Below are 24628 nucleotides of genomic sequence, written 5' to 3' on the forward strand. Positions count from 1 at the left end.
GGTATGTTAATGATCATAAAACGATGAAAAATGAACTCGATTGTACATGTACTAAGGAAGAACCGTTTGATGAAGGAAGTAATCGAAGGAACTATTCAGGAAGAAGGGAAAAGAGGAAGAAGGAAATTGGTTGACGACCTAAAGGAGGGAGAAGAAAGATATGAAGAAGTAAAGAGAAGATCAGAGGATAGATAGTCGTGGTGAAAAGCCATCAGGGACTTACATTAGCAGAAAACTAATGACGATGATGATGTTCACTTGTCCCAATTACGAGGTGATATTTCATGACCGGCTCAATTCTTCATTTCCATAAAAGAAATTACCATTTTTCTATGCAATGGGTTAATTACAATACCAAGTTGACGCTCTGACAAAATGAATTCTTTTTAAATGTACACATGTACTTAAAATCGGTATTTATTTTTTTGGGACCCTCCATACCAAATTAGTCAAGTCCGGGATATCCGTTTCTATCCACCTTCATAAATTCGAAGAAGCAACTTTAAAACCTATTATGCTTTACTTAACTTGAAACCGTCACGACACTGTGATTGCGTCCCTTTTTTTGTATAAATTAACTCTTTGTGGTTTCCACTTCTGCTTTCTCTTAACATTCCTGTTACAAAGAGATGTGACTTAGGCCTTTCTTAAGGAAAGTATGTCATTGTAATAACCTTAACCTATCGGCAACTATGCATGTGTTTGTATGAGCAGAATCATTATGATAATTAATTTTGTTGCACTTTGCTTTCCTCGTGTATAAAAAACATTTCAACAATTACGTTGGTGAAACTTAATGAAAAGTAAAAGCTTGCATCACTGTAGAAATACTTTTGAGAAGTAATTAATACGTAATGAACGGATCTGTTTATATGGTTCTATAGGAACGCACGTTCCATTTTGTGATAATCAAGAGAGCCCACTATTCAATTCGTTCCGGATTTGATCATTGTATCCTAAGAAAAAAGCTTTACATTTGGTCATGTTAGCTTCAGTACTCAGTAGTGGCAGTTTGATAAATTTGTTTTGAGATTTCAGAGTCTCAGGGCATTTTTAATAGCCTACGTACGCAAACTAAATGATCAAATCTAAAATAAGCTCCCTGTCTATTTAGAATCAGAGAATGAGATTTATCGTAAAAACCGTCAAACCGTATTCCAGCAATTGTTGGATGCTGTGTGATGTTGAACATTTTCCTGCAAGATGAAAGGTTTGCCTTGTCATTCCAAATTAATGGAGAAACTCGTTTTTCTTTACCTTAACAAATTTAGTTGCTTTTTGTTTATTTTAATCCTCTGTGCCACATACTTGTATTTGTGTGTTTTTATATCTTTTATTATATTGTTTATATATAACAGATTGTTCATATATAATGGCCAACAGTAGACAGAGCATCGAGTTATTGAGAATATCATCAGATTATTTAATAATGAAACAAAAATGAAGTGGATAAAAAACTCATCTTACATGGAATGGGTTAGCATTTATTTATTAGATAAGTTTAACTGAAACATGCAAGACAGGTCCTAATTCTAACAATAGACCTAGGTACCCATTATTTTGCAGTAACTAAATGTTAAATACAAGGAAAATAGCTTATAAAGACTAACTAAAACCATTGCATAAAAACGCTTTTATTCAAAGCTCAAACTAAAAGGATTTACAATCAACATTTTATCCTTAATCCGTGTAAACATCTAATAATAGAAAACAATTTCAACTTTCACTGTGATGTTTAATATACTAATAGCTCTAACCATTTAAGTATACGTTTTGTACGAATTTAAAGCGATGTATATTTCGAAACTTGAGGGGTGAAATGAGAATAGGATCAAATGGCGATTTCTCAAATTTTCCATTTTATATGTATTGTGATGTTAACCATATTATGCGTTTGAAAAATAGGCTCTGAACAGTTTTTCATTTTAAAACCGTTTCAACAATTCGTCTTTCTGGCACATAAAAGTCTCCCTCTATTACTGGTATTCCAGACAAGTAAAGAATTTGACTACTAAATTGTTGTTTTCCAAAACTAGCATCGGTTTCTGATTAGGTATTATAGTCTGGCAGACTTCAGTAAAAATTGCGCATTTGATGAAGAAAGCATGAAAGTCATGTTGATGGTAGAGGAAGTTCCCCCACTCAAAAGTGACAGTGTTTTGTGGTGGCGCTGGAGGGCGCAACGAAAAATAAATTGTCTGTTTAAATTCTTTGATTTGGTCTGTGGTTGTTTGACGGGCCGTAAAAATATAACCTTTAATTCAAGTTTGCATTTTGCAAGTTGCGTTTGGGAGGTTGTAAAAATGCCTAGCAGGAAAAGAATGGCGATTGCGATCTTGAAAGTGATGCTACTGAGACGGATCGATAGAAGGATGAAAGAAAAGCAAAGGAGTAGACGCTGGGGTGTTCGCCCGGTACTGAGAGAACGAAAAACGAGCGGTGAATTTGTGACTGTCTTTCAGAAATACAAAGTAAGAGTAAATATTAAAACGGTTTACATTAAAATAATTCATTTATCATTTAGGTTATCGATCACGAATGGTTCTTTCTGTATACCAGGATGACTCCTTCGGCGCAATTCGATGATTTGTTGAGTCTTGTAGGACCTAGTTTGACCAAGAAGAGCTACCGAGAACCTCTTTGTGCTTCACAAAGACTCGCGATCACGCTCAGGTTGATTGTAAGAGAAAAAAGGTTTTGCAGATATTTGTCGCAAGGCGACTCCGTGTTCAGTATAGCATCTGGCTACAAAATAGGACGTTCCACTGCGTCAATGGTTATTAGAGAGACTACGATAGTAATTTGGAGAGTGCTAAATAAAATCGTGTTGAAAACGCTCAGTGAAGAAGACTTCAAAAGAATTGCTAATCAGTTTTTAATGAGATGGAATTTGCCACATACTTTAGGAGCTTTGGATGGAAAACATATCGGTATCCAGTGTCCTGCAAAATCTGGAAGTGAATATTTCAATTATAAGAAGCACTTCAGTATCATTCTTTTGGCCTTATGCGATGCACACTATAATTTCACCTATGTCAACGTAGGTGCGTATGGGTCCCAAAGTGATGGTGGAGTACTTGCCAATTCAGCTCTAGGAGAAGCGTTGCAATCGGGAGATTTACCTATTCCTCCGGAAGACTTTCTGCCGAACAGCCGCATCAAAATGCCATACTTTTTTGTTGGCGACGACGCTTTCACATTAATGAAACATTTAATGAAACCTTTTAAAGGACTTCACCTGACCCTTGAGCAAAATATTTTTAACTACAGATTGAGTCGTGCGCGACGCGTTATTGAAAATTGCTTTGGCATTCTCGTTGCTAGATGGAGAATTTTTACTCGCACTATAACAGCAAGTCCCTCAACAGTGGACAGCATCGTGAAGGCTACGGTCTGCTTGCACAATTTTTTGAAACAAAAAGAATATAACGTACCTGAATGCAGAAAGAAATATTGCCCGGCTTCATTTTGTGACAGTGAAACGGATGATGGAATAGTACCAGGTGCTTGGAGGAGAGAAGTGGAGCAAAATGGAAATGTGACCTTACAAGACGTACACAAAACCGGGAGGGGAGGGAATAACCCTGGAAGAGCAGCGCTACAATTACGAGAAACATTAACTCAGTACCTCATAAGCCGTGCAGGAGCGTTGCCTGGGCAAGTTAATTATGTGAACAGGGGCAGAAGGATGTAAAAATTTCAGTGAAATATTTTCAAGTTAATATGTACAACAAATTATGAACTATTATTATTAAGAAACTATGTATTACAATTCAATGCCTGTAGCAATTAAATAAATTTTTGCCTTCCTCTTCTGCTTCTCTTGAGTATCATTTACTTTCCTTAATTCACATGCGACGGCTTTGCAAAAAATGTCATCTTCATCGTCCTGTTGTGGTTTGTCAAGGTCTTTCAAAGTCTTCAGCATCTCAAGTTCGATGCTGGAGTCCTTTCCCTGGCACTGTTTCCGCTTCATACTCGCCCTTGGTGTTTGATGGTTTTCCCCAGACAATGATGAACAGGGAGGCAATAAGCTTCTGTCTTCATTTTCATCTTCTTTGTTGCCCGCTAATTCTGCGTCCGTGCCCTCTTCGGTACCTGCAACGACCAATCATCGCAATGTCTGTTTATTATTACACTCTAGCAAATAACTTACCATTGTTGTTGTTGCTAACTTTTGTCAGGCTGCTGTTTGTAGTTTTTCGCTGCTTGACGTGGTCGCTCAAAAACGCCATGCTATCGAACCACTCCCATTTCCCAATGGTGTCTTCTTGGCCTTGTCCACTTCTCGTATTTAAGTCATGGTTTCTTATCTCCTTCGTAAACCTCTCCCGGAGTGTTCGCCATCGAGTTTTCACTTCTTCCACTTTAAATATAAATATAACCTCAATATTAAAGACTCAAAATAATAATGCTTTTTGGAAACTTACCATTACAGTTAAGGGTTTCAGCAATTTCAATCCAGGCGTTGTTCTTTTTCTTTATGTCTTTAAAATCGCTGCGTTGTTTATCGTAGAGGAATGGGTATTGTTGTATTTAACTCCAACAGTAACGAGACGTCAACAATCATCATTGCACCGAACGCAACAGCAAATAACAAAAACCAGCAATTGCACACGAAAACAACAAGGCAAACGAGAAATTCAAACGAACTGCAGAGCTTAAATAAATATGACGCGATGGGTGACAGTTCACGCGGTCAGCAGTCAACACATGCGCATGCGCTGCATTTTACCGTAGCTGCAATTCTATTGGAGGCTGTTAACGCCGATGTTAGTAGATCCAGAAAATTTCTGGACCTTAACATTACCATCTTACGTTAACATTACCATTACCATCATTGTGAACGCTTTGCTTGTAATGCCATTATCTGGAGTTTAACATTCTAACATTACGTTACCATTACCATTAACATTAACATGATTGTGAAAGGGCAGTCACAGGTATTGGTCGGGGTATAGTCCTGATGATTTTAAGATAGGGAGGCCTACAAACAGTTATCAAAAAACAAAATGGCGGCCGTTCAAAGATTAGGCCTTACTTAATATGGGGTGTGCCTTATTCTGCAGAAACTATGAGTTTTTATGGAAACATGCTTCTGATCTTTTTTATAGCTCTTAAAAATATCTTTACAGCGATATATCACACGACTACTTCCTACTTCCGGTTACTGGAAATGACGTCAAAATCCGAGGTTTTCGTATTCATGCAGTTGCGTACTTTGGTTATAATTCAATAACCCCTGGTTTTAAGAAAACCATGCTCCTAGTCTTTTTTATAGCTCTTAAAAATTATTATATTGCACAAAATCCTAGTTTTTAGTATTGTAACTCCGCTAAACGTGAAAGAAACCGATAGGTACGGCCCAAAACGTCTCAGCTCCGTTATGTGTGTGACGTTCATCGCCACATATATTTTTTCTTTTATTTACAGACGAAGGAAGTACAGTTAATTTAAGTCAGATAAGGAAAAGAAAAATAGAAGGAGAAGAATAGGACAAGAAAAGAATAAGGATAAGAAAAGAAGAAGGAGAAGAATAGAAGGAATATGGATTGTAACGCGTTAGTTATGGGCTGGGAAAAATGTGCCCTTTGTCAATGTGTTTCATCCGAAAAACTAATTGACCCGGGAAAGAGCAAACGTCTAACTCCCGAAGACTGCTACATGATTCTGGAGGAAGGACCACAGGCATGGACGAAAAGGAAACGGAATTAAGAACCCATCAATCATAATTCGTCACGTCTAAATACCATACAGTTTGGAAAATTCAGTGGTCCTCGAACAAAAACTATAGTGATATTTCACCAATAATAATTTATTTGTATTTGCAAAAATAAAACTGTTACCGGGGCGAATATTCAGGGAGCGATTCTTCCGGGCGCTAATTTCCGCTAGTGAATTTTGTGGGGACGAATTCACAGTGAGGCGAGTTTTCTAGGGAGCAAAACTCCGGGAGTGAACTTATCGGGGCGAATTTTCCGAGGTGCACTACTTTCCAGAATGACACACAAAATAGAGAGAGAAAAATGTTTCCTTGAAATACAGTATACATTCGCCGTAAAATCATATTGAAGTCATTTAAAATTATTGACAGAATTATTTCATATGGTCCTTCAGATTCTTCGGATTCTTTAAGTATTTCGACTTCCCCAATTTTCGCGATTTTTGGTTCCTTCAAATTCCTCAGATTCGCCATCATCTTTCAAATTCATTTTCATCAGATTCTTAAAAGTTCTTTCGTTTCTTCAAATTCTAACCATTCTACAGATGTTTCCGTCCCTCGTACTCTGCCGATTTTTAAATTTTTTTCAAGATTCTTCCTTTTTTGTTTTGATTTGGATTCGCCCAATCAGCTTCTTCGGATTTTTCCGATCCTCTAAATTCGTTAACGTCATAAATTCTTTATATTCCCAACATTTTTTACATTTGTCCGTTTCCTTTTACTCTCCAGTTTCTTCGATACTTTCTAGATCCTTCCTATTGGCACATTCTTACAATTATTCGAATTCTTAAAAATCTCCATTAATGAATAGCTACGACACAAACTAATCTATGACAAATGGGTTTCAAACTCACAACATGGTTATTAGCAGCAATATTAAAAAAATGGACACATTGAAAATGTCAGAAATCATGATCTAATCTATAGTAATTGTGATTTCGCCCATTAAATTTACAAATGCATATTAATTTTGCATAATTCGCAAAATAGGAAATAAATTGTAGTTCCTCCCCTTCAGGTGGTGGCTGGTTGTGTGGAATGCTGGCCCACTTCCCTGCATTCACGCCTCATCCGGACGTACGTTGTGTTCTTATTAATTAATTTATTATCGCTCCCTAACATATGGACTAAATAAGAACAAAGCAATATCGAAGGGTTAATTTTATAGACCTCAATCAAGATTATTTGAAACTACTTGTGAGGCTTCTTTCGACTAGTCAACATTTTCTAACAGAGGGACCAGGTCTGAGAAAAAACCATTCACGAAACCTACTCGCTTTCTACCGAATCTGAGGGAATTATTCTCATTCGCATGCTCAGCCAGTTCTCAAATCGTATTAGTAGCAACCATACTAAGGCGGCCTGAAGTCTACCTTTTATATTTTGGGTTCGAAAATCAATTATGCTATCTTTCAACAAATGCATCGTAAATTACTAATTAATAAAGGATTATGGCAATACAAGAACAAATTCAAGAAATATTTTACACTCGCATATAAAACAAACAAAAACCTCCGATCCATCGCACAAGCCGACAACAAATATCATGATTGAATTTTGAACTCATCTTCCTGTTGTGTTAAAATATAAAATACACGTGGAAAGTTTCATAGTACTCGATAATTACGTACACAAAATCAAGATCCCTAAACGAAATAAACACCCTGCATTCAACATCCCAACCTAACTCTCAATGCAGAACAGAATATTATTTAAACTAGAGGAAACTTCCATAAAATCAAAACTATTGCACAACTTGCAATTTAAGTTACCTACGTTACCAAATAATTCGCTACGTACATGAGAAAGCATTATGTACATATATAACAAATGTGATAACCCATTTACGAGCATTGCGCAACCTTAGACAAAGACCCTGTAAATTCAAATTCAAATACAAAGGCAATTACCTACACCCTACTTATTTCATGGTACAGTTATAAAGAAAAAATTAAAGAAAAGAATTATCTGGTTTCTTAAAATCAAGGCCCGTACACACAGCAAAGGTAACTATCTTTCTACCGTCTCAACTAAAAACTCTTTATCTTTCTCTTTTTTGCTTGAAGAAAAGCATCACGGGCATCACTGCTTGCAAGCCTTCTCTCTTGAACAATTTGAATTGTTAGATTCGCGCCAATTACATATACAGTAGCGTAACAAAGAAGTAAAAAAAATCTGGGTAATACAGGGAACAATAAACAAACATTTTTTTCAAATAAAATAGGGGTGGGGGTTCCAACCCGCGTTTGTTATTTGATTTTTTCACAGTCTTTCGTAAATGTTTTCCCAAAGCTTCTATCCCAACCTCTTATCTAGATGGCGAAAAAATTCGGATCTCGACATTGGTATTTACATAAAATAAATTGACGTATAAACCCAATTTTCGGCCTTTGAGGCTGTAGTTTCCAAACGAAACATTTAGGATTCTTATTTTGGTGTTTTCATTTGAACAATTCAAAGAATCAAAACGTATGAATGACACATATCTCTCTTCTTTGGATGACAATCAACAGCATTCTTTCTTGCGTTAAAAAGAACCTATATATCAAATGTTGAAACGATGGGTCACATCTAAAAAAAGCTAGGGGAATATACAATTATATGACGATCTTTAATAAATTAGCTAATAGAGTAACGACATTCAATTTGCTCTCCACCGGTCTCTAGTTCGTAAGTGACATTGTAAGTTGGCATCCCCCTAGAGAATATTTATATGGGCGCCCATGTTCATTGCTACAATTTTATTTGGGCCTAAAAAATCATAGGCAGCAAAGAGAAATATAAAAGCAGGTATTATCAATTCATTACTTTTTTTAACTAAGAATGCGGTGGTCAAATCGCGTAAAATATCACAAAATCAGGAGTTTATAACCGACACTATCCAATTAGCAGTAACAGGAACAGAATGGTAAATTCCGGGTTGGTGAGGTTCTCCACAGCCAAAACCTGCGCTAATTATCCCGACCAACGTCCATCGTCCATAAGTTAGTACAATTAAAGGTCCTCCAGAGTCACCCAGGCACGCATCTCTTCTGCCATCTTTGTGGCCGGCGCATAGCATATCATCGTAAAGTTCAACAGTAATTTCTTTAATTTTGTGCCACGACATGCACTCTTTTATATCTAAAAGTGAGATATATTAAAACGCTTTGAATCGAACATTTTTAATACCTAAAATGGGAACCTGGGCGCTTTGCAAAATATTTGTGCCAGTTGGATCGGTTGATGGTTTAGTTTTGCCCCAACCGGCCACTATGGCAGTCTTTCCTCTCAAATCAACATCCGGCTCAGGTAGGCATATTGGCATGATATGAAAGTTGTATCCTGCATTTCTCTTCAGCTCGAGTAACGCTAAATCATATCGATCCGGCTGTGTCGAGCGAAATTTGAAGAAAGGGTGAAGAATTTTCTTCTTTACCTACAAATGTTGCCTAAAACCTACTGGTTTTGAGACTTTCGTACCTCGTGTCGTTCAGAAGGTGCTTCTTCAAAAACCCTTCCTGTATTCTGCGTGTCGAGCTCGCCTAAGTATACGATGATGTCCTTTGGTGATGCTCTTGCGACACAATGTGCAGCTGTTGCCACGAATCGTTGTGAAACTACAATTGGCCAATTTAAAAAGGCGCGATTTGAGGTTTGCATTTTAACCTAAGGCACCTCCACACTGATAGGTGGAAATCTTCAGGTGCGCTTGCCAGGGAAATTGAGCAAACTTCGCCTCGTCACCTCCAATAATTCGTTTAGAAAGCATCCTGTCAGAAGACAATCCGCACTCATCGTCATCCTCGTTTCTTCTTTGAATCACGGGTAGGTGGTTGGACTGCACCCTGCAATTGATTAAGGGGTAGGTTAGAATGAATCAGAGCAACTTACTCCTCGTCCTGGATCGAGTTGTATATTTCCTTTTCATCATGTCTAGTGGTATACTTCACGCAGCATGCCACCAACCATGGACTTGCACCGCAACCGGCTTGGCTGGATCCACCCACCCACCAGCACGCAACCGACAACGTGCAAGCATGTAACACCCCTTTCTTCTCGCATCTTGGTGGATAACCCATCATGGTAACAAATAGCCGTCCTGTAACTTAGACTTAGACGTAACTTTGAATACGATAAAAATATACCGACCTGTTTCACCAAATTCCTCACCATTTCTTCCGCCCGAAATCCAACTCGTAATTCTCCACGAAAGCACGTGCACGTTATAAAATTGCATAAAAATGATCACAAAGAAAAACATTACGCCATATTACCAAGCTGCACTCGCACATTATTTGGTAATGGGAACAGTTTGGCACGGAATCAAATATTTTCGTGCAAATTATATGCTCCACATAATATAAATGCGTGAAGAAGTTACCTTCCTACACTGTCCCTGTCTACATGCTGCATAACAGTAAAAACGTGACGGTAACGGAATCGCAGAATGTGATAGCTAATAATACAGATTGCCCCACATTCCTCCTTATTCAATTACGATCACGTTTGGTTTACTCTTGGTACTTTTGGAAGAAAGTGAGGCTGTACAAACGATAATTGTGTAATTTCGAACTACTTCAAAGGAAATGGTTTAGTAGGTAGTGCTTCAACGGGTCAAAAAATTATTGAAGTAGTTTATTGTGCCCCGGGATACGTGCCGTTAATGGACTATTCATTTACCGATATGTAAAGTGGCAAGCTCATCTGCGGAAGATCGTAAAATTGAATAGAGTTCATTTCACGCAACTTTGGTGGTCTCAGTCTACTTTAAATATTAGAAGAGGGTAATTAATAGCTTAGTCGTTTAAAATTAATGAGGATTCCTTTTAAAGATTTTCATAATCAGGACTAAGCGTGTGGAATACCCGAATGCGTCATTAAAAATTTTATTTCGTTTGCGGACAAAATGAAGTTCCTCAATGAGTTTTATACGTGAATCTGTGCAAATATTCGTAGATTAAAAATCACCCATAAGTTGGTACTTAACAAGGGTGTCTGCCGATTTTCAGTATATGGTACCACGAGTATCCTACGTATGTAGTAAATTCGCCATAAGGAAACCCCACTCCTGTAATATTTGCTCCAGAAAAATTTGCCCACGAAATAGATTTGCGACCAGAATATTCATCATAATTTTCCTCTAAATAAAGTCGTCACGAATGTCCTCTAAACAAAGAGCAGAAACATTTTTAACTAGAGCTCGTTTTGAAGCCGTAGATACAGTTTACTTACTATCCCCGTCTGCCTCATAGGTGGCGAATTTTGATTGGGGGTGGAAAATTTAAGGGCGAAGGTGTCAGGGACCAGTATTGTGAGAGCGATGTGCTTGAGGGAGAGTTTTCTTTGAGCACGAATTTTGTCACAGAACTTCCCTTCCATCCACTAAAACCCTTTCCTCTCACTACTCGAGCTGTGCGGCGGCCGGGTATCGCCTCAAGATGGTTAAGCTCCTGTCCCATTCTACTCCAAGTATATGGATGTTCCGCTCTGCCATTATTTGTTGGCCCATTACCGTGATTTCTTTAAGCTTCAATCTTCTCCTTTGTGTCATTAGTGTTGCTTTGATTTTTTTAGGCTGCATGGTCATGCTTCTTCTATGTATCTTTTCATACCTTGCACCTCGCGTCCCGTTATCCTTATGCTTCCTGGCATGTAACAGATCACGTACCATAATAGTGGTCATATCACTGACCCCTGCGGTACACCAGTTGTACTTCTCCATCCTGTGAATGCCGTTCTATCCTGTAGATAGCTACATATAATTTCTCGGTTAACTCCACCTTTATCTCGCAGTCTCTCAACAGGTATAATGCTACCTTTTGCACATTGCCATACACAGTCCTTCTATTCTCTCTTTCAATTACTTTTGGTAATCCCTCCATCGCCCTAAAGAAAGTGTCGGGGTCGCCTGCATCCCCTCGCTGCTGTCCGTAGTCTTATCCCCTTATCAGATGTACAGATGAGTAGATACCAATTTTGTATTTTGTCTACATCCACTTTGCGCGTGATGGGGTCGAAATTTTTCAAAAATCCTTAAGATGCCTTTCGGACGGATGGTGGACATTTACGTTATGGACCGTGAAGAGTGTTTGGAAGCCGCACCTCCAAGAGCTTTTAAAACACTTAAAGCTTTTATGAATATATTATAGCTTTTAACAGATTTTGGGGTCTCGAAGAGGTTCCGTGGCCTTTGGGAACCTTTAAAAGTCTTTGGAAGCTGAGCTGGGAGGTTTGATTAGTCTTTAAGGGCCGCCAATAATTTCAAAGAAAGACTGTCCAAGATCCTCCAAGATTCTTACAGAGCTTTTTAGATCGTTTTAGGAGAGCCTTTAAAATCACTAATAGTTTTCGGTAGGTACTCACCTTAAATCCAAGCACCCTATGTCATACAAATATTTGTACTTTGTTAATATTTTGTACTAATTTGTACCGTAAAAAGGCTTTAGCTTTGTGTGTTGCAACGGGTAACTATAATGTGGTTGACTTTATTGCCTTTATTTAGGGTTGCGTAGTGTTCGAGCATTGAAGTACAAAAGGTCTGTCCATTAGAAGGTTAGTTTCTACAAAATTTGTATGGGTTACAGTGACTTAAAAGGCAGTAGCTTCTTAATAAAGTTGGCGATCTCTATTTTTATTGATAAACGATCTTCGAACGATTCTGATTAGTCGGGCTCAACGTTCTTAATTACAGATGGTCAATTTAATTATTAGCACCATTTTGTGGTGGTTTCGTAAATGTAAAAGAGAAGTAGGGATTCGTCCAGAAAGAATAGAATTATTGCATTTCGTTTGAAACCACGAGAACGTTACTTACGGAATCTAAGAAGAAAATTTGTTTCGAAAGGCAAAGTAGCCATTTGGGTTGCGTTCAGAATACCTAACTGCAGTACAAGGTTATATTGGAAGTGAATGCCTTGTTTCTATTGCTGTTACTGTCGCGAACTGTTTCCGAGTTGCAATAATATCAATGTACTTCGCATACAGCTCTAAGCTTTTATGCAAACGCAATAGAATAAAATGTTGGTTGGTTGTAGTTATATATATTTCTGAAATTAAAATTGAACATTCCCAAACACATAAATCTCACGCACGCAAATACTAATAATAACATAAATAACTCAATTAATTCTACTATTACCTATCAAAGAACTTTTTACAATTTTTTGGCAATAACTTACTAACGTAGTTAACTGTAAGACTGGAATTACTGAATTACTTAAACATAATTACAAATAATTAAAACTAATTACCGGAATATTATCGCAGCATACAATTTAACGATTTTACTTAAAAATACAAATGAAACTTTAAAGTTAACCATTGCGCAGGACAAATTAGTTAAAAAGTTAGGGATCAGTGGTGCTTAATTAAAGAATGTGGTGTGCACTTTTATCACTAATTATTATAAATATTCAAGAGACGCAGTAAGCTCTACTTTCACGAATTGTAAGCGGAATTGGTATAAATTACTTAGAAAGCAGTTAAAACGTGATTGATCTACACAGCAACAGCGACTTAAGGTAATGGCATAGAATTAGGTGTAGGTAAGTAACACCTTTATTCTATGTAATTGGTAACTAAGCACCGATGGCTCTTGTAATCCAGTCTACAGTATGAGCTACCCTATGATAAATGCCGGGTTGTCCCGGTTGCGCGCAGGAATATCCCGCCGATACGATTCCAATTAAATACCACCTACCCTGCTTAAGTAACATTAAAGGTCCGCCAGAATCACCCTGGCAACTGTCTCTACCCCCGTTCTTATAACCGGCACATAACATTTCGTCGTAGATAGTTACGCCGATTCCCTTAGACCTGTGCCACCTTTCGCACACTCGATTTTCGAGCACGGGAACGGGCACCGCCTGCAGAGTCTGAGGACGCAACCTCGATCCTGGACTCAAAGCGCCCCAGCCTGCCGCAACGCCGACCTCGCCCAGGAAATTTTCACCGCGCGGTGGAAGGCAGATCGGCGTTATGTGGGGTAACTGATGCGCGGTGCGATCTAGACGTAGCACCGCGACGTCGAAGCGGTCCGCTTGCGGTGTAAACTTGAAAAAAGGATGAACCTGGAAAAAACTTTGCATTAGCATTCATACTTTTAAATAAGGCGAAATCGAATTTTCCCTCGAAGCCCTATTCGTGATCGGATTTAATGTATCGGTAAGAGCTTTCTACTTAATGGATTTTAGACCTAATGTAGAAGACGGCCCGTAATTTACATCTGGGAAGGGTATTTACGGTGTAAAACTTGGTACAAAAAAGTCGTAGTATTTATAGGCGCATTAAATATGTGTTTGCGGTTAGTGGTTTAACTAAGTTAAATGAGTTTAACTGAACATGAACTCATTGTTGAGGGTTGAAGGTTATTATTATGAGAAAAGAGACTGAATTATTTTACTTTTCACTGTAATGACTTCGGAACCCTGACCAGTTACAATAATAGAGATAAAATCGCGCTTAAAATGTGCCTAAACAGCACGTCAATCCTTCAATTTTTAAATTTGACGTATATGACGCTCACTAGGAGAGAATGCCCGTCACACAACACCTGATGCCGGTCTACATTCTACAATAGTATGGTTTAATATGAAAAATATACGATTGTATACTGGCATTCTCTCCTGGCGACCATTATTTGTGCTGGATGCAACAAGATGTCAAAAAAATAGCTGGAAGAAGATACAAACTTTTTAGCTAAATAAAGTAAGGTTTTCGATTGGGAGCTACGACTCAAAAATCCCAAAGTTTGATTTCCATTCTGCAAATCGACTGTATACAACATTTTTCTGTATGAAAGTTGTTTAACATTTTTAAAAAGTAAGCATTCTATTGTTTTTATTTCAGAAACAAATGAATAACGAAAAACAATTGATTTTTTTTAATAGCAATGCACCCTTTCATTAGGCTCATTTAATAGAGATTATTTTTCTCTTTTCAATACCGTAACACGTCCTTAGCACCCGTGTAGAAGAAATTAATTTTTATTTTAAGCACAATACAATTGAATTAAAAATTGGTAAACTCCTTCAGTGGTGTATTGCTTATTTCACACCAATGAGCTACCCTTACGCCATTTGCTGCAAGAAATTGACGGCCACACAAGAGGACCATGTTAATTTTCTGGCCCTGTAGGACCATGAAAATAAGTCACTTAGGTACTGATTTTGAACCGATTGACAAGGTGCTGCCAGAAGTTCGCGAAATGGATCTTTTAACACTTATCAGCAATACCTTTATAAAATAGTTTTTGCTATTCTGAATGGATGTCAAGAGAACTTGGCGCAAAGATTTCCTTGAAAAATGATTCACGTAAAGTAGTTGACAACAGCAGGGTACTCCGACTTTGCCCATCCCCAAAAACATTTACTAGCAATGCTAACTCATAGGAGTGCCAGTGAGCCAGCCCAAAAAAGCTTTGCGAAAAAGTCTTCGAAAATGAACTTCTATGGAAGAGTAGTTTTGTTTAACAACCTTAATCGCCCCTGTGAAGATAAGGGGAGATCAGGAAAATATTAGAATTTTATCTTCTGTCCTAAAAATTTAAGCTTAAACACCGAAATTTGTTCATTATGACAATACTTATACTAAATAATAAATACTAAAATCAAAAATTGCCACTTTCCTTAAAATGTCAGGTTTATACTCAGAGAGTTTGCCATTGTCTCCAACATTCCAAATTGTTTTTAGTGCACTTTCACTTTTAAAAAATAAAAGTGCACTTTCACTTTTAAAAAATAAAAGTGCACTTTTGCGCTCTTGATGTCTGTCTGTCTGTCTGAGGCACAAAGGCTCCGAAACTACACCACTTACAGACTTGGTATTGTTGTCATTCGATCAGAAATTAAAAATTATTTCATGTTTGTATTCTCGTTAAGGCATGAAATATAAGGGCTATTCAAATCGAAAAAACAAATTTGAAAGTGCACCCTTCGCCTCTTGTTCACAAGCGGCTTAACGAATTTTTTTGAAAATGTGATATTAAACTAATAAATTTCACCTCGAATACTGTAACTCAAACTGGGGAATTTTTATTTTATATCTATGATTAGAACTTACGGTGCCCGGAATTTTCAAACTTGAAAAGTTTTCAATTCCACATTGAAAGTTTTGGGTATTAGTTGAAATTTTTGGGATAATGACCAAATTTGCAGTATAAGCTGTCCAGCTTTGAGAAATTACATTTTAATATGAAATTTACAAGTTACATATAAGATTCTTACTATTCTTAAAAGATTTTTTCCAGATACCACGTCCATTAAACTGAATTGACTGCATAATAAATGCTTAAATTCCAATAAAAACCAAAACGCCAAAACTAACAGAAACTAAAAAACAGGTCAAGGGGGCTTTAAGAATGATTAACCAAGAATTCATGGAAATTCAAGGATAATTGCTGCAAACCTATGTATTGATTAAGGTCTGATGTTTAATTCAAACGAAAAAATTAATTCAGATGTAATTTAGAGAAAATTGAAAACCCCAACATGAATCTAATTGTAAATTTAACAAGAAATCGAGAAAAGAGGAAGAAGAATTTAACAGAGAAGTTGGTAATATGAAATGGACAGCACAGATACGTTTCTATTACTGCTATAAAAGCTCCTGCATTGCCGTTGTCAATATTTGATTCGCAAATTTGACTCAATCTTAACTTTCCGGGAATTGATAGGCGATCTCGCAGGTTCTCAATCTAAGGGCCAATAAAAAACCATCTCAACAGCACTTGCACTTTTTGATCCTGTGTCAGCTTTTGGTAGTCGTAGTAGTCTTATACATTTTGTGTGTACTTAAAACTTATAAAAAGAGAAGTGGTAGTAGAATACGTATAGAGCAATAATAAATACACATTTCGATTCGTTACGATATATTTCATCTTCTGTGTCCAGTTGGAAAAGAAAAACGAAAAGGAGTATATTTTTTAGTTCATTCGTTTTCAAACTTGGCTTAGCATCTCTGCAAAGCTGAGAAAAATGGTTATGGTTATGAAATTGTGATGAAATGATCTACTTAATAACAGATGGAGGTACAAAAAAATACTGGAGCAAGCGGATAAACTTTCATATGAAGGATACAAGGAACTCCTTCTTCTGCTATTTAACTAGGACAGGCTACTGGATTTAAAGAAATCTTTACAGATAAAAATCTAAAAGTAATGAAAGAAGAGACGGAAGGAACTTCAGAATGTGACACTGCAGTAGGTCCTAAGTCAGATGCCAAGTCCGTTTTTAGATGAGTGGAAAATGAATTGCCCTTTGTTGATTGTTGGAACATAAATACTTCTATAATGGATAAGTTGATGGTTTGAGGTTCAGGGTTGATGCTTCAGCTCAACGGGAACAAGATTTAGAATGCCTTGATTATCGTTTTATACAGTAAAAACTCAATTTTCTGCAGCTTTAGGAATCGCAATCACGTTTAACCGAAAAAGTTACAGTGGCCAAAAATCAAAAGAAAATTGAAGATTTTATTCAGGAGTTTTAAATTACCAGTATTTGTAAAAAAATAATGTTTGCCTTTACTTTATGAACATAAAATGAAAGAAAATGTATTAAACATGTAATTTTTTATTAAGCATATTTTTACATTTCCAATGCTTGTTTCACTTGGAATTTTAAAATAAACTTTATCTGAAATATTGTTTATCCAAAACGCCCCCCAGCTCTCTTTGTTTCGGTTAACGGATACCTACGCAAATAAAAATTTCCCTACCCTTCACTAAAGAGCCAATTTCAAGGTGGACCGCTGGCACAACCGAAAACAAAATCGCGGAAACATTAGTGGAAATGCAGAGGACTGTTACATAATTAAATTGTGGCACTTTTCGCAGGATCCAAAATGGTTGTATGGAAATTCGTTCCGGGCAACGTTCGAAAATCGCAAAATGGGCAGTTACTTCCACTCGTAACCAGAATTTTCTTTAGATAAATATTTTTCTTTCATTTGATATTCTGCGTGGTAAAAATAATGTCTTAAAACGAAATTGTTTTCAGTAGAATCGCCGTATCTGTTATCATAGTGGCGTATGTTTCGTTTTATACACGGTATTAAAAGGCCAAACATTTCCTGCGAACTTTCATTAACCCCTAAAGCGAGAAAACTATGCAAATCGAGAAAAAATAGCCAAAACGTATAGGAAAGCTACCTACAGTTTATTTTTCGGAGCTTTTGATATACGAAAGAAAATTATGAGTAGGAGCTTATTTTCGGAAATAAATACCTACGCAGACATGTAAACAACGTTCCCAAGCAAACTTACACCGGAAAATTCGTTCACAAACTCTCGGAGATTGCTGTGTGTACCATTTTATTGTAAAGTTAATCTCATACTATTTAAAAGGAGACAAAAAAAGTCGTTACGATGTCAGAAATTGCCAAACAAAAACCGAACAAACGATCGAAGTAATTGGAAACTATTGGATTTTAAAGTGAACTGTCAGTGATACCAAAAATGACGTGGATTAAATAATAAGTTCTACACATCCATGCAACCAGGGGTGGACGCACATAATTAACAAAAGCCCATAATTTGCCTTTTTTTGCCGTTATTTAGTGAAAAAGGAAAATTTGTCGCTCCACGGTTTATTTTGTAAAATGGAAAACGAGAGCTTCTTTAAGCTCCCATTCACAATCTCATGCGAATGTATCAAAAGATCCCAAAAATGAACTGTCGCTTTACTTACCGTTTTGAATACCTATTCTTAAGAAATTTTTGCCCACTTCCGGGATAAGCAGAACCTATTAAGCCCTATCTGAGAAATTTTTTGAATAATACATCTCGGCTCACCGCCGTCGTTCCGCGCGAGCACACTGTGGAGCAAGATATTTCGGCGCCAAGACGAGATAAAGAAGAATAGCCTGCACATTCGTTCTGGCAGTGACCTGTATTTACCTAATGTATTTGTGCAATTGACAAAAGGAATTTCTGAGTGGAAAATTTACATATACATTCACTTACAGCACCGTTCAGAGAAGAATATAAGAAATACATTAAATTTTCAGAAACATCGAAGGGCGAAAAAGTGCGTTTGTATCATGTGCCAATTAGTAAGAAGTATACCCGATGCGATGTTAGGATTTTTCGCGCTACTTCAATTAAGTTTGGAGAAAATTAAACACCACATTTTATTTTTCCAGGAGTAAATGTTTGGCGTATGAATTTAACAGCAGCCGGAACAGGGGCGGGTGGGTTTCCTGGCAAGCTCATTTCAATTGGGAGCACACACATTTTAAACCACTGTCATAATGGGTGATTAATTCGTATTTTTATATTTCTCGCAAAGTTTTATATCTTCTTTATACAGTGTGTATCTAATATCTTATTTTCAATTTTATTATATAATAGCTCGTTGAAAAGAGAATTAAAAAATCTATTAAGTAATCTAAAAATCCAATATGGCGCCTATTTAACTTTAGGAAGTTGGTAAATGTTGCTCAAAAGTAGCCATCTTGATATTTTTTAGTGCCATTAATTCTAAATTAAGCGTGTCAAAGACAGCAACGTTTATATAAAACCTTTTTTTTATATCTCGTATACTTTCGATGACATAAGACATTCAAGGAAATGACCAATTTTAGTTTTTTTTAAATTTACGTCCAACCTATTCGACATTTTAGGGAAACTATATATGGGGCTTTAAAGGAGTTTGATGCGGGTTTGAAGGAAGCTATTTAAACCGTAAAACACACTTGCGGAACTTGGAAAAACTTGGGATAAATTAAGGAGAATGCCTGAAGATCAGATCGAACATTTACTTGTATTTTGTATGTGTATGTCTCATTCAGAAAAAATAAGGCGGAATACTGTAGAAGTTAAGTCATTTAGTCTGTCGCTAAGAAGAGGATTCAACAAAGGCTTTCTTAAAAAATCAGAAGTCAGAAAGCCAGAAAAAGGAACATCGGAATAGAATATCCATCAAGGGAAAATGATGACAAATGAAAAGCAATATGCTAACCGAAAACCCTGTTTTCTACCTTGTGCCATTCTCAGTGGGTTTGATCATTACGACGAATTTAATATTTGTCGCGTACTAAAAAGAAGTACACAAAGAAAAACGACCAAATGTGTTAATCCCCAATACAACTAGAAAGCATAATTTACTTTTCTACTACTTACGACCAAAAAAAGACTTCAGTGATAAGGTATAAACCGAATTTGTACTTACAGAAGGTGTTTCGCTAACTGTATGCAAAATTAGGTAAACGGCCCTTAAAAAAATACCAGTGTTACCAATTTTGACTTTCTGCAAATATCTAGCGGCAAAAAACTGCCTACATAACGACCAATATATTTTTTTGAAGTTGTTTCCCTAACGTACATCTCATTTCTCGCGCACGCAACACAACTTCACATAACACTGTTAAATTTTCGTAATTCTGTAACAGGGCAACATAAAGGTCAGAATGCTCGAAATGATCCACGAATACAGTATCTCCAAAGCATAACTTTTAAACTTTACTTTATTATATTATTGTAAGAGTGTGCAGCAGCTGTACTTATTTATTAATATTAATAATGCAATATTAATTTACCAAATTGCGTCTAAATTATTGGGTGGGTTTTTTTAAGCACATAAAAGGTAAAGTTGCCTACGTCGACTCAAGGGGGGCGTGTTCTTTATTAAAAACGGATCAATAAGTTCAAACGTGCTCCGGGACGACATGTTCGCCTGATACGAGTTGGCGGTTCTTTGCTGTAAAACCGCGTAAGTGTCGGTCGGCTGCTGTTTTTCTTCCACTGATTTCAGCACCATTTTCGTTTTTACATTACGCGTTCTTTACTCTATGGTTAGTTTTTAAGTTTGGCCTTTATTTTTGGAAAAACATTTTTTAAAGCCCATAGGAATTGTTCCCATCTCAATTAAAAATTCCACCTTCACCTGAGCAATAGAACCCAATAAATAATGAGCTAATCAGACGAAGAAAAAAAGTTTTGTTTCCCAAATCCGACTCCTAAATCGCAACCATTTTCGATATTCGTAAATCTGCACACTTTCCAGTAACAGGACAACACGAGTGCGAGGCTATACTGCATTGCATTCCACAAGGTTCTTGACGAATTATATCGACGCTCAGATATATCTGTAACTTCATAACGTCCTGATGAGTGGAAGTGAAGCGGATTGACTTTTCTATTGAATAGGAGAGCATAAAAGTGGGAAGTTGGTCAATGATAAACTGTATAATTTTGTAATTTGTATTCAAACGTGTAATTTTTGTATTTTCCGCGTTTTCTCGAATTCTTTGTGAATTAATTAATTTATTTTTTTTGATATTTTCGAAATTAGGCATTTACACTACATAATTTGACAATATATCTTCTGCGGCGCAATGTAGAAATTTAAGCTAATTAAGAATCAAAATGTACCGTGCACAGCAACAGTTTATACGCTAGCTCGCAAAGATCTGTTTCCTCGCGAACTTGTCCCTTGCATTCTTCCGCAAGATCTACATTGCCATGAGTCAGCTGACTGGCAAATTTAGCAATGTCAATTACTCCCGTGTCGTCCATCACCTCCATGTTTTCATACAGACATTTCATGTAACATCTAAAATTTTTCTCATCGGGAAATTCCAAAAACTTCATTCGTTCCGGATACAACGGATTAACCCCCGACTCGGTCTTGCATATTTCGACGTAAGGCTCAACGGCAGCTTCCCATACGTCTACCTTATCCGATATGCTCTAATAAAAAAAGAGTTACAATATTATGTACAATGAAATTTGTTACGTTAATAACTAACCAGGTGGGCCATACTGATAGACGGAAGTAGCAAAATTAGTAAAACGTGCTTCATGTTCGCAGTTATCTTATTAACTAATCTCCAAATTTAAAACGAGACAATATTCTAAACGATAGTTAATTCTTCAAGGTAAAACACATCATTATATTTTTAATTGTTTTATACTTGCAGCTTTGTTTTATTTTCCCATAATTTAAATTAATAGGAGTCAACTCGTTAATTGTATAGGGCTAAATTTTTATATTTAGTTAGGTATATTTGATGTTTTCTTCATTTGGTATGTACCTAGCACCCAGGTCCAGGTGAATAAAACAATTAGGGGTCCAAACCCCAATAGTCGGTGTATAATGGAGTATGAATGTAGGTAATATAAATTCCAATTCCAAGCAAGTACAAAAAGATATAGTTTCTTCGGTAGTAGGTATTTTATTTTCGCATTAGACACATAGCTGTTTGAAAAGAACGTTAGAGCCTTATTCTTTTACAAGTATTTTATGCAGGCTTAATTTAACATTACTATTACCTATAAATTTTGTGATTGTACAGGGTGGTTCAAATTTGTAGTTCGCGATTGGGATCTCCGAAACGGTAAAATGGGGGCAAAGGTGCCCCTTTTTGTGACTCAAAAAACGTATTTGAAATTTTTGAAAACTCTTTGAAAATGACTAAGATGTCGCCGAAAAACTGAAAACGTTAAATTTCGTTTTAATTTCCCCTAACTTACATTGTATCTCACACCGTGACTTGAATCCCAATGGTGAGCCACGAATTTAAACAATACCCGGTACAGAGCAGAAACTATTATGGTCTTCATAAAAGGCGTGTGGAGCTAAATATTCAGTTTTTAAGCGATAATTTTTATGCTCTTAAATTCGTAAACACAGATTGTAAGTGTGCTACCCTAATAATCGACAATAAATATGTCGCCTTTGTTATCCAACACCTGTATTAATTCTTCAAATATCAGTAATAGCAACACGTAATCAATAACACCGGTCTACAGCATTTTTGCGCATGGGACATATATACCCTATTTGTGTTGCTTGTATAGCCACAAATAAGAATTAGAACAAAAAAAGGTTATGTATTTGTTTTTGTGCGAAAAAAATGCAAAAAACCAAAAAATAAAAATACCTATAAAATCTTACTTAGGCATGATTTATTAAAAGGTAACGTTCCTACATTTATAATTTGTTTATCTTAGAGTCTAAATGTTTAAAAATGTAACAGTTTTGCTGTTTTTGTCATGTTCAACTGAAGTTTTTCTCATCAACCCCCCAAATATGATCTTCCATTATGCTTCCGGCTTACTGGCCTTGGTAACGTGCCTAAATTCCATTATGTCTTGATGAAAGGGTTGTCTTTGTTATTCCGAATAAGCTCCCATATTATCCTTAAATTAATCTAAATGAGAATGTCACCTGTGCATCTTTAGAGACATTTTATACCCGATCATGCAAAACCAAAACCCGTCAGCTCGTCATAATTTTTAGCTCTATGGTTTCCCAGGAAACATTGAACGGGAAACCATGGACTATTGCCTTAAAACTATTCCAGGATTTTTTTTCCTCTTTGCTAAGTAACCGCGGGAAAATATCACCCTACATTTTTCTTTTTATTTGAGGGAAAACAAAGATTCCAGCTTTAATTTTCGTCCCTGAAGGGTTTCAATCAAATCGCTATAACTTTTGTAAAAGCAAATATTTTCGATGTCTAATTACACTTTTTATTTATTTTTGCTTATTATAATCAGAATATATTATGTAAATCCCATGCGCAAAAAAAAATTATTTTTTTGTTGACCTGTGTAATCACTATCAGTAGGTAACGCTAAACGTTTGTGTTAACTTATGGGGTTTAGCAGTGTTTTTGACTAGGACTTCTGGACCAATGTCGGAATCTCGGGCGCGTGGTGCAGCATCTTTTCTCTTTCCCTCGATATTTGTTGGTAATGTCCCTGCCTTCGTCACCATGTTCTAACTTGTAACGAATGTTCCGTTCAAAAAACAGCACCGAGGGTGATTTTCCTGTTGTCCCTTGCGGGGCGGTATTGTACATAGTATTCCTCTTTTATAATCCCTACTTCCATTAGCATGACGATTTGCGTGTTCCATCTCTCCATTTGCTTGTGGCCAGTAAAGGGTTGAATGGACAGATTGAAGGTTATAATTTTCGAAAAACTTCTTGAACTTGTAATGGAACCGAATTTGCCCGCTAAAATTCGATTTAAATATTTCCGAATCGGCCCCTGGTCGCAACGAAACGAAAGAATTCAAGATGCGCTTTGTTTCGTTTCAAATGGGCCATAATTTACAATAAAAGTGCCAAACATAACGCTATGCGAGCGGGAAGTTAATGATCCATATCGACCCGACGACTCAGAGCGCGTCGATATTAAATGTCTCGACTTCGATTTTGACCAAAAAGGGAATTTTAGGGCAGATGTATTTGTGCTTTCTTCGGGTGTTTGAAAATTAGTCACCCCTTCAAGAAATGCAAGAAGAAATTCAGATGTGAGTCATGTAAGACCATTGTTCGTTTTCAGTTTATATTTTAATCAATCCAAATTAATATGTAATTAAATTAGGTCCATCATTAAGACAAAACCCTTCGGACCAATCTAGATTTATAATTTTGTAATTTCTATTCAAGCGTGTAATTTTCCGAGTTTTCCCGTATTATACTCGTAATGCAGCTCTTTGTGAATTCATACATTTAAATTTTTTATATTTTCTAAATTAGGCATTTACACTACATAACTTGACAATAATTGCTATTTTAGTCCAATGATGGGTTTGCTATATATTTATGCAGCACAATGTCGTAATTTCAGCTCATTGAGGAACCAAATTTACAGTACAAAGCAACATTTTGTACGCTAACTTGCAAAGATCTGGTTCCCCGCGCACTACCATCTTGCATCCTACCGCATGATCGTAATCATCCTGAGTCAGCTGAGTGGCAAGTTTAAAAACGTTCACTTGTCCCACGTCGTCTATAATATCCAGCTTTTGATACAAACATTTCATGTAACACCTAAACTCTTCCTCGTCGGGATATTCCAAAAGCTTCATTCGTTCCGGATACGACGGATTAACCCCCGACTCCGTTTTACATATTTCAACGTAGGGCTTAACGGCAGCTTCCCATATGTCTACCCTTTGTGAGGTGCTCTAGTGA

The 24628-nt window shown here is 36.7% G+C and overlaps 5 protein-coding genes across 5 annotated transcripts in view; 1 reads left to right on the forward strand and 4 right to left on the reverse strand.

Annotated features, from left to right (window-relative positions):
• The first annotated feature begins 2411 nt into the window (after positions 1 to 2411).
• Positions 2412 to 3694, forward strand: LOC116166036 (protein ALP1-like). Its single transcript, XM_031480861.1, has 2 exons — positions 2412 to 2673; positions 2704 to 3694. The coding sequence occupies exons 1-2, from the start codon at positions 2561 to 2563 to the stop codon at positions 3692 to 3694; spliced, it is 1104 nt and encodes a 367-aa protein (XP_031336721.1). The 5' UTR covers positions 2412 to 2560.
• Positions 3695 to 3733: 39 nt separating this feature from the next.
• Positions 3734 to 4289, reverse strand: LOC116160398. The gene is made up of 2 exons (XM_031473581.1): positions 4157 to 4289; positions 3734 to 4098 (listed from the first exon to the last, which is right to left on the reverse strand). The coding sequence occupies exons 1-2, from the start codon at positions 4233 to 4235 to the stop codon at positions 3767 to 3769; spliced, it is 411 nt and encodes a 136-aa protein (XP_031329441.1). The 5' UTR covers positions 4236 to 4289; the 3' UTR covers positions 3734 to 3766.
• A 4160-nt stretch (positions 4290 to 8449) lies between these two features.
• LOC116160086 (trypsin-7-like) lies at positions 8450 to 10215 on the reverse strand. The gene is made up of 6 exons (XM_031473225.1): positions 9854 to 10215; positions 9596 to 9809; positions 9371 to 9549; positions 9185 to 9321; positions 8894 to 9140; positions 8450 to 8845 (listed from the first exon to the last, which is right to left on the reverse strand). Exons 1-6 carry the CDS (start codon positions 9963 to 9965, stop codon positions 8580 to 8582), a joined length of 1155 nt encoding a protein of 384 aa, XP_031329085.1. The 5' UTR covers positions 9966 to 10215; the 3' UTR covers positions 8450 to 8579.
• A 2676-nt stretch (positions 10216 to 12891) lies between these two features.
• Positions 12892 to 24628, reverse strand: part of LOC116166046 (serine proteinase stubble-like) — a 24384-nt gene continuing 12647 nt past the window's right edge. Inside the window, exon 4 of the mRNA XM_031480873.1 lies at positions 12892 to 13773. Within this exon, the coding sequence (XP_031336733.1) occupies positions 13282 to 13773 (492 nt within the window). The 3' untranslated portion in view covers positions 12892 to 13281. The remainder of the gene's footprint in view (positions 13774 to 24628) is intronic.
• On the reverse strand, positions 20920 to 21524 carry LOC116160121 (general odorant-binding protein 83a-like). The gene is made up of 2 exons (XM_031473259.1): positions 21449 to 21524; positions 20920 to 21389 (listed from the first exon to the last, which is right to left on the reverse strand). Exons 1-2 carry the CDS (start codon positions 21500 to 21502, stop codon positions 21054 to 21056), a joined length of 390 nt encoding a protein of 129 aa, XP_031329119.1. The 5' UTR covers positions 21503 to 21524; the 3' UTR covers positions 20920 to 21053.

The sequence above is a fragment of the Photinus pyralis genome, unplaced genomic scaffold (genome assembly GCF_008802855.1).
Source record: "Photinus pyralis isolate 1611_PpyrPB1 unplaced genomic scaffold, Ppyr1.3 Ppyr1.4_LG1, whole genome shotgun sequence".
Classification (NCBI taxonomy): Eukaryota; Metazoa; Arthropoda; class Insecta; order Coleoptera; family Lampyridae; genus Photinus; species Photinus pyralis.